Below are 12500 nucleotides of genomic sequence, written 5' to 3'. Positions count from 1 at the left end.
AACGGTAGTTCCCTCTCTATACTCAGCTAGTAACGGTAGTTCCCTCTCTATACTCAGCTAGTAACGGTAGTTCCCTCTCTATACTCAGCTAGTAACGGTAGTTCCCTCTCTATACTCAGCTAGTAACGGTAGTTCCCTCTCTATACTCAGCTAGTAACGGTAGTTCCCTCTCTATACTCAGCTAGTAACGGTAGTTCCCTCTCTATACTCAGCTAGTAACGGTAGTTCCCTCTCTATACTCAGCTAGTAACGGTAGTTCCCTCTCTATACTCAGCTAGTAACGGTAGTTCCCTCTCTATACTCAGCTAGTAACGGTAGTTCCCTCTCTATACTCAGCTAGTACCGGTAGTTCTCTCTATATTCTCTATACTCTATATACTTTGTTCCTAAAGTAGGACTGTCATTTGAATAATTTTGTTCCCCCATCTCAAAACAGGATGCTGCCCCTATAATATCTCTTTCCAAAAGAGACATTGACATGTCTACAGTAGGCTAGCCAAGAGGAATGCTAGGAGTATTTTTGCAGTCTGTCAACAGTAGTCACTTGCTAGCATATTGACATGACTACAGTACGCTAGCCAAGAGGAATGCTAGGAGTATTTTTGCAGTCTGTCAACAGTAGTCACTTGCTAGCATATTGACATGACTACAGTACGCTAGCCAAGAGGAATGCTAGGAGTCACTAGCTAGCATATTGACATGTCTACAGTAGGCTAGCCAAGAGGAATGCTAGGAGTCACTAGCTAGCATATTGACATGACTACAGTAGGCTAGCCAAGAGGAATGCTAGGATTCTTTTTGTAGACTATCAACAGTAGCCACTAGCTAGCATATTGACATGACATATCAGAATGTGCATCTCTCCTCCATAGGGACAGGGATTGGCTCGCTCACAGCGAAACAGGGACAGGCATTAATTTTCATATGGTTTATTTATGGTCAATTGCCCATTACAGTTTGAATAAATAATAATAATAATAATAATAATAATAATAATAATTTAAATAAAAAAATAGTCACTGTGGCGTTCCCCAAGGATCTGTTGTCGCCCCATTACCTTTTCTTTGCAGCTGGACAACATGCTGATAATGCTGAGACAGACTGACTGCACTGAGAGGGCTGGCGACCAGTCTTCTGTTAGTATGGATAGACAGATGTGACCGTTGCTATAAACGTGAGGATGTACAGGTATATTCTCTCCCGTGAACATTACCTGAACAGAGGGACAACAACAAAATAAAGATTAGACACATCAATGTTCATAGTTTAAAAAGAGAGATCCATCTACTTTGCATCTGTACAACAGCCTGTTATGTTTTGACCTCTATTTTTAGGTTGGTGCGGGTGGGGTGGGGGTGGGGTGGGTGGGGGGGTGTAGAGAGCTGAATTAGGAAAATAGTCGGCCGGACTGAGTTTAGATTTTCACATTAATAGCAAAAAAATAATGAGCCTTGGACTGTAAGCCTGGGCTTAGCTCTATACAGCAACATGAGGCTGGGGGATTAGGAGAAGAGTGCCTCACATGATGGGAGGAGAGAGGGAAGGGGGAGGGAGAGAGAGAGAGAGAGAGGGGGGAGGGGGAAAAGAGAGAGAGAGAGAGAGAGAGGGGGAAAAGTAGCTCAGTTGGTAGAGCATGGCGCTTGTAACGCCAGGGTAGTGGGTTCGATTCCTGGGACCACCCATACGTAGAATGTATGCACACATGACTGTAAGTCGCTTTGGATAAAAGCGTCCGCTAAATGGCATATATTATTATTATATATTAGAGAGAGAGGGGGAAAAGAGAGAGAGAGGGAAAAGAGAGAGAGAGAGGGAAAAGAGAGAGAGAGAGGGAAAAGAGAGGGAGAGAGGGAAAAGAGAGGGAGAGAGAGAAAAGAGAGAGATTTTTGTTGTTTTTCACTTTATATATTCACTTTGTATGTTGTCTACCTCACTTGCTTTGGCAATGTTAACACATGTTTCCCATGCCAATAAAGCCCTTGAATTGAATTGAATTGAGAGGGGGAAAAGAGAGAGAGAGAGAGAGAGAGAGAGAGAGAGAGAGAGAGAGAGAGAGAGAGAGAGAGAGAGAGGGGGAGGGGATCTCTTTCCCCTCTTTCTTTCCCCCTCTCTCTCTTTCCCCCTCTCTCTCTTTCCCCCTCTCTCTCTTTCCCCCTCTCTCTTTCCCCCTCTCTCTTTCCCCCCTCTCTCTTCCCCCCTCTCTCTCTCCCCCTCTCTCTCTTTCCCCCTCTCTCTTTCCCCCTCTCTCTTTCCCCCCCTCTCTCTCTTCCCCCCTGGGGGTATGAGGTGGTAGTTATCTGTGGGGTGTTGTTGTGCTGGGGTTATGAGGTGGTAGTTATCTGTGGGGTGTTGTTGTGCTGGGGGTATGAGGTGGTAGTTATCTGTGGGGTGTTGTTGTGCTGGGGGTATGAGGTGGTAGTTATCTGTGGGGTGTTGTTGTGCTGGGGGTATGAGGTGGTAGTTATCTGTGGGGTGTTGTTGTGCTGGGGTTATGAGGTGGTAGTTATCTGTGGGGTGTTGTTGTGCTGGGGGTGTGAGGTGGTAGTTATCTGTGGGGTGTTGTTGTGCTGGGGGTGTGAGGTGGTAGTTATCTGTGGGGTGTTGTTGTGCTGGGGGTATGAGGTGGTAGTTATCTGTGGGGTGTTGTAGTGCTGGGGGTATGAGGTGGTAGTTATCTGTGGGGTGTTGTTGTGCTGGGGGTATGAGGTGGTAGTTATCTGTGGGGTGTTGTTGTGCTGGGGGTATGAGGTGGTAGTTATCTGTGGGGTGTTGTTGGGCTGGGGGTATGAGGCGGTAGTTTTGTGCTGGGGTTATGAGGTGGTAGTTATCTGTGGGGTGTTGTTGTGCTGGGGGTGTGAGGTGGTAGTTATCTGTGGGGTGTTGTTGTGCTGGGGGTGTGAGGTGGTAGTTATCTGTGGGGTGTTGTTGTGCTGGGGGTATGAGGTGGTAGTTATCTGTGGGGTGTTGTTGTGCTGGGGGTATGAGGTGGTAGTTATCTGTGGGGTGTTGTTGTGCTGGGGGTGTGAGGTGGTAGTTATCTGTGGGGTGTTGTTGTGCTGGGGGTATGAGGTGGTAGTTATCTGTGGGGTGTTGTTGTGCTGGGGGTATGAGGTGGTAGTTATCTGTGGGGTGTTGTTGTGCTGGGGGTATGAGGTGGTAGTTATCTGTCGGGTGTTGTTGTGCTGGGGGTGTGAGGTGGTAGTTATCTGTGGGGTGTTGTTGTGCTGGGGGTATGAGGTGGTAGTTATCTGTGGGGTGTTGTTGTGCTGGGGGTATGAGGTGGTAGTAGTAGCCTGACTGTAGATCTAATATTCTCTCTCTATTTATAGGCCACTGATATGTAAAATAAGATTGTCACGTTAAGCTAATCCTCTCAAACGTGGCCCGTGGGCTTTAATACACTGGCGTAGAGAGAGAGAGAGACAGCTAGAGAGAAAATGACAGCTCGAGGGAGAGAGGGAGACAGCTAGAGAGAAAAGGACAGCTCGAGAGAGAGAGGGAGACAGCTAGAGAGAAAAGGACAGCTAGAGAGAGAGAGGGAGACAGCAAGAGAGAAAAGGACAGCGAGAGAGAGAGAGACAGCAAGAGAGAAAAGGACAGCTACAGAGAGAGAGGGAGACAGCTAGAGAGAAAATGACAGCTAGAGAGAGAGAGAGACAGCTAGAGAGAAAATGACAGCTAGAGAAAGAGAGAGAGACAGCTAGAGAGAAAATGACAGCTAGAGAGAGAGAGGGAGACAGCTAGAGAGAAAATGACAGCTAGAGAGAGAGAGAGACAGCAAGAGAGAAAAGGACAGCTAGAGAGAGAGAGGGAGACAGCTAGAGAGAAAATGACAGCTAGAGAGAGACAGCTAGAGAGAAAATGACAGCTAGAGAAAGAGAGAGAGACAGCTAGAGAGAAAATGACAGCGAGAGAGAGAGACAGCTCGAGAGAAAATGACAGCTAGAAAGACAGCAAGAGAGAAAATGACAGCTAGAGAAAGAGAGAGAGACAGCTAGAGAGAAAATGACAGCGAGAGAGAGAGAGGGAGACAGCTAGAGAGAAAATGACAGCTAGAGAAAGAGAGAAAGACAGCAAGAGAGAAAAGGACAGCTAGAGAGAGAGAGACAGCTAGAGCGAGAGAGCTAGAGAGAAAAGGACAGCTAGAGAGAGAGAGACAGCTAGAGAGAGAGAGAGAGAGAGAGAGAAAATGACCGCTAGAGAGAGACAGAGACACAGCTAGAGAGAGAGAGAGAGAGAGAGAGAGAGAGAGAGAGAGAGACAGCTAGAGACAGAGACACAGCTAGCGAGACAGCCAGCTAGAGAGAGAGAGACAGAGAGACAGCACGAGAGAGAGAGCCAGCTAGAGAGAGAGAGACAGCTGGAGAGAGAGAGCTCGAGAGAAAAGGACCGCTAGAGAGAGACAGAGACACAGCTAGAGAGAGAGAGAGAGAGAGAGAGAGACCGCTAGAGAGACAGAGACACAGCTAGAGAGACAGCCAGCTAGAGAGAGAGAGACAGAGAGACAGCATGAGAGAGAGAGCCAGCTAGAGAGAGAGAGACAGCTGGAGAGAGAGCGTGAGAGAGAGACAGCTAGAGAGAAAAGGACCACTAGAGAGAGACAGAGACACAGCTAGAGAGAGAGAGAGAGAGAGAGAGACAGCTAGAGAGACAGCCAGCTAGAGAGAGAGAGACAGAGAGACAGCACGAGAGAGAGAGCCAGCTAGAGAGAGAGACAGAGAGACAGCGCGAGAGAGAGACAGCTAGAGAGAAAAGGACCGCTAGAGAGAAAGAGAGAGAGACAGCACGAGAGAGAGACAGCACAAGAGAGAGAGACAGGGCAAGAGAGAGAGACAGGGCAAGAGAGAGAGAGACAGGGCAAGAGAGAGAGAGACAGGGCAAGAGAGAGAGAGACAGGGCAAGAGAGAGAGAGTGAGAGAGTGACAGCTAGAGAGAGAGAGTGAGAGAGTGACAGCTAGAGAGAGAGAGACAGCTAGAGAGAGAGACAGCTAGAGAGAGAGACAGCTAGACAGAGTGAGAGAGAGAGAGAAAGAGAGTTTTGAAACTTCTGTATGTGTAATGTTTACTGTTAATTTTTATTGTTTATTTCACTTTTGTATATTAGCTACCTCACTTGCTTTGGCAATGTTAACACATGTTTCCCATGCCAATAAAGCCCTTGAATTGAATTGAGAGAGACAGCGACAGTGTCCTAGGTCAGGATCCAATTATGAGCCACCAATAAATTAATATTAGTATGATCCAGGGGAGTGAGTTCTAGAATAAATTAATATGATCCAGGGGAGTGAGTTCTAGAATAAATTAATATGATCCAGGGGAGTGAGTTCTAGAATAAATTAATATGACCCAGGGGAGTGAGTTCTAGAATAAATTAATATGATCCAGGGGAGTGAGTTCTAGAATAAATTAATATGATCCAGGGGAGTTCTAGTAAATTAATATGATCCAGTTCTAGAATAAATTAATATGATCCAGGGGTTCTAGAATGAGTTCTAGAATAAATTAATATGATCCCAGGGAGTTCTAGGATCCAGGGAGTGAGTTCTAGAATAAATTAATATGATCCAGGGGAGTGAGTTCTAGAATAAATTAATATGATCCAGGGGAGTGAGTTCTAGAATAAATTAATATGACCCAGGGGAGTGAGTTCTAGAATAAATTAATATGACCCAGGGGAGTGAGTTCTAGAATAAATTAATATGATCCAGGGGAGTGAGTTCTAGAATAAATTAATATGATCCAGGGGAGTGAGTTCTAGAATAAATTAATATGATCCAGGGGAGTGAGTTCTAGAATAAATTAATATGACCCAGGGGAGTGAGTTCTAGAATAAATTAATATGACCCAGGGGAGTGAGTTCTAGAATAAATTAATATGACCCAGGGGAGTGAGTTCTAGAATAAATTAACATGACCCAGGGGAGTGAGTTCTAGAATAAATTAATATGACCCAGGGGAGTGAGTTCTAGAATAAATTAATATGACCCAGGGGAGTGAGTTCTAGAATAAATTAATATGACCCAGGGGAGTGAGTTCTAGAATAAATTAATATGATCCAGGGGAGTGAGTTCTAGAATAAATTAATATGACCCAGGGGAGTGAGTTCTAGAATAAATTAATATGACCCAGGGGAGTGAGTTCTAGAATAAATTAACATGACCCAGGGGAGTGAGTTCTAGAATAAATTAATATGACCCAGGGGAGTGAGTTCTAGAATAAATTAATATGACCCAGGGGAGTGACTTCTAGAATAAATGAACATGACCCAGGGGAGTGAGTTCTAGAATAAATTTATATTAACATGATCCAGGGGAGTGACTTCTAGAATAAATTAATATGATCCAGGGGAGTGAGTTCTAGAATAAATCAGTATTAATATGATCCAGGGGAGTGACTTCTAGAATAAATTAGTATTAATATGATCCAGGGGAGTGACTTCTAGAATAAATTAGTATTAATATGATCCAGGGGAGTGACTTCTAGAATAAATTAATATGATCCAGGGGAGTGACTTCTAGAATAAATTTATATTAACATGATCCAGGGGAGTGGACATGACCCAGGGGAGTGGACATGACCCAGGGGAGAGGACATGGCCCAGGGGAGAGGACATGACCCAGGGGAGAGGACATGACCCAGGGGAGAGGACATGGCCCAGGGGAGAGGACATGGCCCAGGGGAGAGGACATGGCCCAGGGGAGAGGACATGACCCAGGGGAGAGGACATGACCCAGGGGAGAGGACATGACCCAGGGGAGAGGACATGACCCAGGGGAGAGGACATGGCCCAGGGGAGAGGACATGGCCCAGGGGAGAGGACATGACCCAGGGGAGAGGACATGACCCAGGGGAGAGGACATGACCCAGGGGAGAGGGAGGACATGACCCAGGGGAGAGGGAGGACATGACCCAGGGGAGAGGACATGACCCAGGACAGAGGACATGACCCAGGGGAGAGGACATGACCCAGGACAGAGGACATGACCCAGGGGAGAGGACATGGCCCAGGGCAGAGGACATGACCCAGGGGAGAGGACATGACCCAGGGGAGAGGACATGACCCAGGGGAGAGGACATGACCCAGGGGAGAGGACATGGCCCAGGGCAGAGGACATGGCCCAGGGCAGAGGACATGGCCCAGGGGAGAGGACATGACCCAGGGGAGAGGGAGGACATGACCCAGGGGAGAGGACATGACCCAGGGGAGAGGACATGACCCAGGGGAGAGGACATGACCCAGGGGAGAGGACATGACCCAGGGGAGAGGACATGACCCAGGGGAGAGGGAGGACATGACCCAGGGGAGAGAGAGGACATGACCCAGGGGAGAGAGAGGACATGACCCAGGGGAGAGGACATGACCCAGGGGAGAGGACATGACCCAGGGGAGAGGACATGACCCAGGGGAGAGGACATGGCCCAGGGGAGAGGACATGACCCAGGGCAGAGGACACTAAACGGTGGAAAACCATGTAAAGGATGTTGCTCCACATGAAAGTACGGTACTGCGTCAAAATGAAATCACAAACACTATACCTGCTTGATGCCTACTCATGACTGTAAGCTTCTTTGGATAAAATAATCTGCTAAATGGCACATTATAATATAGAAAACATTGAACCTCTAAGTGCACTGACCTCAAGTAAGTTTACTACTTGCTAGGCTATGTTTACAGCACCCTCTCTACCCTACAGAATGATATCCGCCCTCTTCATCAGACTGGAACCCTCTCTACCCTACAGAATGATATCTACCCTCTTCATCAGACCAGTAGACTGGAACCCTCTCTACCCTACAGAATGATATCCACCCTCTTCATCAGACTGGAACCCTCTCTACCCTACAGAATGATATCCACCCTCTTCATCAGACTGGAACCCTCTCTACCCTACAGAATGATATCTACCCTCTTCATCAGACTGGAACCCTCTCTACCCTACAGAATGATATCCACCCTCTTCATCAGACTGGAACCCTCTCTACCCTACAGAATGATATCTACCCTCTTCATCAGACTGGAACCCTCTCTACCCTACAGAATGATATCTACCCTCTTCATCAGACCAGTAGACTGGAACCCTCTCTACCCTACAGAATGATATCTACCCTCTTCATCAGACTGGAACCCTCTCTACCCTACAGAATGATATCTACCCTCTTCATCAGACCAGTAGACTGGAACCCTCTCTACCCTACAGAATGATATCTACCCTCTTCATCAGACTGGAACCCTCTCTACCCTACAGAATGATATCTACCCTCTTCATCAGACTGGAACCCTCTCTACCCTACAGAATGATATCCATCCTCTTCATCAGACTGGAACCCTCTCTACCCTACAGAATGATATCTACCCTCTTCATCAGACTGGAACCCTCTCTACCCTACAGAATGATATCCATCCTCTTCATCAGACTGGAACCATACCCCTCAGAATGATATCTACCTGTTACATCAGACTGGAACCCTACCCACTCAGCCAGCCTACTGACAGAGCATGGATCTTGTGTCATTGAGTGTCCTAGCTAACTGATTCAACAGAAATATACATGACTATTTATTAATGAGGAAGCGCTAGGCTAGCTAGCCACTTACCTGAGGTGAATCGAAAGGATACCGACTACTGAATTTGAAAAGCAGCTGAAATTTCTCTCCTTCGTAGAGCGTGCCCGTGGCTCCTTCCATATCTACAATCCACCTGGATGAAAAAGGTAGAAGACATTAATATATTAAAATATATACACAAACACACACAGTACTAGTCAAAAGGTTTGGACACACCTGGATTGGGACTACCAGCTCTCTGTAACCTAGAGGGCAACCAGCGGGTCCATCTACACTATACCATGTTGAGAGAATGTCAAGAGTGTGCTAAGCTGTCATCAAGGCAAAGGGTGGCTACTTGGAAGAACCTCAAATAAAATATATTTTGATTCGTTTCACACTTTCTTTGGTTACTCATCCCACTTCCATTTAGGCCCCCTCAGATCAGACCTATGCCCCTTCCTGCCTTCCTGTGAAACAGGGTATAGAGGAGACGGAACCCACTGGTTGTCCTCTAGGTTACAGAGAGCTGGCAGTCCCATCCACCACACTACCAGGTGGGTGGTATAGAGGAGATGGACCCACTGGTTGCCCTCTAGGTTACAGAGAGCTGGTAGTCCCATCCACCACACTACCAGGTGGGTGGTATAGAGGAGATGGACCCACTGGTTGCCCTCTAGGTTACAGAGAGCTGGTAGTCCCATCCACCACACTACCAGGTGGGTGGTATAGAGGAGATGGACCCACTGGTTGCCCTCTAGGTTACAGAGAGCTGGTAGTCCCATCCACCACACTACCAGGTGTGAAACAGGGAAGGGACTCAGGGGGTATGCTAATTTGGTATAGAGCAGACCTAACCCACTCCATTAAATTAATCAAAACAAACATTTTACATTTGACTAGAAATTCAAGATGAAATTCTCTCAACAGAGAAAAAATGTCCTCCTGTGTGCTCCCTATATCCCCCCACTAGAATCCCCATACTTTAATGAAGACAGCTTCTCCATCCAACACAAATGGGTCACAACTCCTGCAGCTCTGTCGGACGCTGGGTATGTACAAAGGAACTGAATAATATTAAGACATGCTACAGATGGAAGGAAAGTAGTGTGGAAACCCACCAGAAAACGATTAGGGAACAACGAATTCAATCCCTTCTAGACAACTTCCTGGACAAAATGTTCCACTGTAATAGTGAAGGTGTGAACGTAGCAGTAGAACATCTAAACAGTAGATTTGACCTCTGAGCTTCCCTATCAAATCTAAACAGTATATTTGACCTCTCAGCTTCCCTATCAAATCTAAACAGTATATTTCACCTCTCAGCTTCCCTATCAAATCCAAACAGTATATTTGACCTCTCAGCTTCCCTATCAAATCCAAACAGTATATTTGACCTCTCAGCTTCCCTATCAAATCTAAACAGTATATTTGACCTCTGAGCTTCCCTATAAAATCTAAACAGTAGATTGACCTCTGAGCCTCCCTATCATATCTAAACAGTAGATTTGACCTCTCAGCTTCCCTATCAAATCTAAACAGTATATTTGACCTCTCAGCTTCCCTATCAAATCTAAACAGTATATTTGACCTCTCAGCTTCCCTATCAAATCTAAACAGTATATTTGACCTCTCAGCTTCCCTATCAAATCTAAACAGTATATTTGACCTCTCAGCTTCCCTATCAAATCTAAACAGTATATTTGACCTCTCAGCTTCCCTATCAAATCTAAACAGTATATTTGACCTCTCAGCTTCCCTATCAAATCTAAACAGTATATTTGACCTCTCAGCCCACTATCAAATCTAAACAGTATATTTGACCTCTCAGCTTCCCATCAAATCCAAACAGTATATTTGACCTCTGAGCTTCCCTATCAAATCCAAACAGCTATATTTGACCTCTGAGCCTCCCTATCATATCTAAACAGTATATTTGACCTCTCAGCTTCCCTATCAAATCAAACAGTATATTTGACCTCTGAGCCTCCCTATCAAATCTAAACAGTATATTTCACCTCTCAGCTTCCCTATCAAATCTAAACAGTATATTTGACCTCTCAGCTTCCCTATCATACCTAAACAGTATATTTGACCTCTCAGCTTCCCTATCAAATCTAAACAGTATATTTGACCTCTGAGCCTCCCTATCATATCTAAACAGTATATTTGACCTCTCAGCTTCCCTATTAAATCTAAACAGTATATTTGACCTCTCAGCTTCCCTATCAAATCTAAACAGTATATTTGACCTCTCAGCTTCCCTATCAAATCTAAACAGTATATTTGACCTCTCAGCTTCCCTATCAAATCTAAACAGTATATTTGACCTCTCAGCTTCCCTATCAAATCTAAACAGTATATTTGACCTCTCAGCTTCCCTATCAAATCTAAACAGTATATTTGACCTCTCAGCTTCCCTATCAAATCTAAACAGTATATTTGACCTCTCAGCTTCCCTATCAAATCTAAACAGTATATTTGACCTCTCAGCTTCCCTATCAAATCTAAACAGTATATTTGACCTCTCAGCTTCCCTATCAAATCTAAACAGTATATTTGACCTCTCAGCTTCCCTATCAAATCCAAACAGTATATTTGACCTCTGAGCTTCCCTATCAAATCCAAACAGTATATTTGACCTCTGAGCCTCCCTATCATATCTAAACAGTATATTTGACCTCTCAGCTTCCCTATCAAATCCAAACAGTATATTTGACCTCTGAGCCTCCCTATCAAATCTAAACAGTATATTTCACCTCTCAGCTTCCCTATCAAATCTAAACAGTATATTTGACCTCTCAGCTTCCCTATCATACCTAAACAGTATATTTGACCTCTCAGCTTCCCTATCAAATCTAAACAGTATATTTGACCTCTGAGCCTCCCTATCATATCTAAACAGTATATTTGACCTCTCAGCTTCCCTATTAAATCTAAACAGTATATTTGACCTCTCAGCTTCCCTATCAAATCTAAACAGTATATTTGACCTCTCAGCTTCCCTATCAAATCTAAACAGTATATTTGACCTCTCAGCTTCCCTATCAAATCTAAACAGTATATTTGACCTCTCAGCTTCCCTATTAAATCTAAACAGTATATTTGACCTCTCAGCTTCCCTATCAAATCTAAACAGTATATTTGACCTCTCAGCCTCCCTGTCATATCTAAACAGTATATTTGACCTCTCAGCTTCCCTATCAAATATAAACAGTATATTTGACCTCTCAGCTTCCCTATCAAATCTAAACAGTATATTTGACCTCTCAGCTTCCCTATCAAATCTAAACAGTATATTTGACCTCTCAGCTTCCCTATCAAATCTAAACAGTATATTTGACCTCTCAGCTTCCCTATCAAATCTAAACAGTATATTTGACCTCTCAGCTTCCCTATTAAATCTAAACAGTATATTTGACCTCTCAGCTTCCCTATCAAATCTAAACAGTATATTTGACCTCTCAGCCTCCCTGTCATATCTAAACAGTATATTTGACCTCTCAGCTTCCCTATCAAATATAAACAGTATATTTGACCTCTCAGCTTCCCTATCAAATCTAAACAGTATATTTGACCTCTCAGCTTCCCTATCAAATCTAAACAGTATATTTGACCTCTCAGCTTCCCTATCAAATCCAAACAGTATATTTGACCTCTCAGCCTCCCTATCAAATCTAAACAGTATATTTGACCTCTCTCATGTTAATAAAAACTAAAAAGCTTTAGACTCATTTGGCATGAGGGTTATACAAATTGATGGAAAGTGGTTGGGGGAAAAAATATTTGACATTATAAAAATCCATGTACATGTACACAAAAAGCACAAAAAAAACCCCACACTTCTTCACAGTGCCGTGGGGTGAGACAGGGACGCAGTGTAAGACCAAACCTCTTCAAAATGGGGTACAGTACCAGTCAAAAGTTTAAACACCTACTCATTCAAAGGTTTTTCTT

At 44.6% G+C, this 12500-nt stretch overlaps 1 protein-coding gene across 5 annotated transcripts in view; it reads right to left on the bottom strand.

The window, feature by feature from the left end:
• The window catches only part of LOC127916560 (probable ubiquitin-conjugating enzyme E2 W-B), a 48552-nt gene that overhangs the window by 14919 nt on the left and 21133 nt on the right, over nt 1-12500 (bottom strand). For 3 of the 5 annotated variants that reach the window (XM_052498847.1, XM_052498849.1, XM_052498850.1), the window contains exons 3-4: nt 8595-8697; nt 1058-1213 (exon numbers count right to left, since the gene is read on the bottom strand). In XM_052498847.1, coding sequence (XP_052354807.1) covers nt 1058-1213; nt 8595-8697 — 259 coding nt within the window. The remainder of the gene's footprint in view (nt 1-1057; nt 1214-8594; nt 8698-12500) is intronic. The other 2 variants (XM_052498836.1, XM_052498827.1) reach the window with 1 other exon arrangement.

The sequence above is a fragment of the Oncorhynchus keta genome, chromosome 4 (assembly GCF_023373465.1).
Source record: "Oncorhynchus keta strain PuntledgeMale-10-30-2019 chromosome 4, Oket_V2, whole genome shotgun sequence".
NCBI lineage: Eukaryota > Metazoa > Chordata > Actinopteri > Salmoniformes > Salmonidae > Oncorhynchus > Oncorhynchus keta.
Note: the sequence above shows the minus strand (reverse complement) of the source record. Positions and strands in the feature narration are given on the sequence as shown.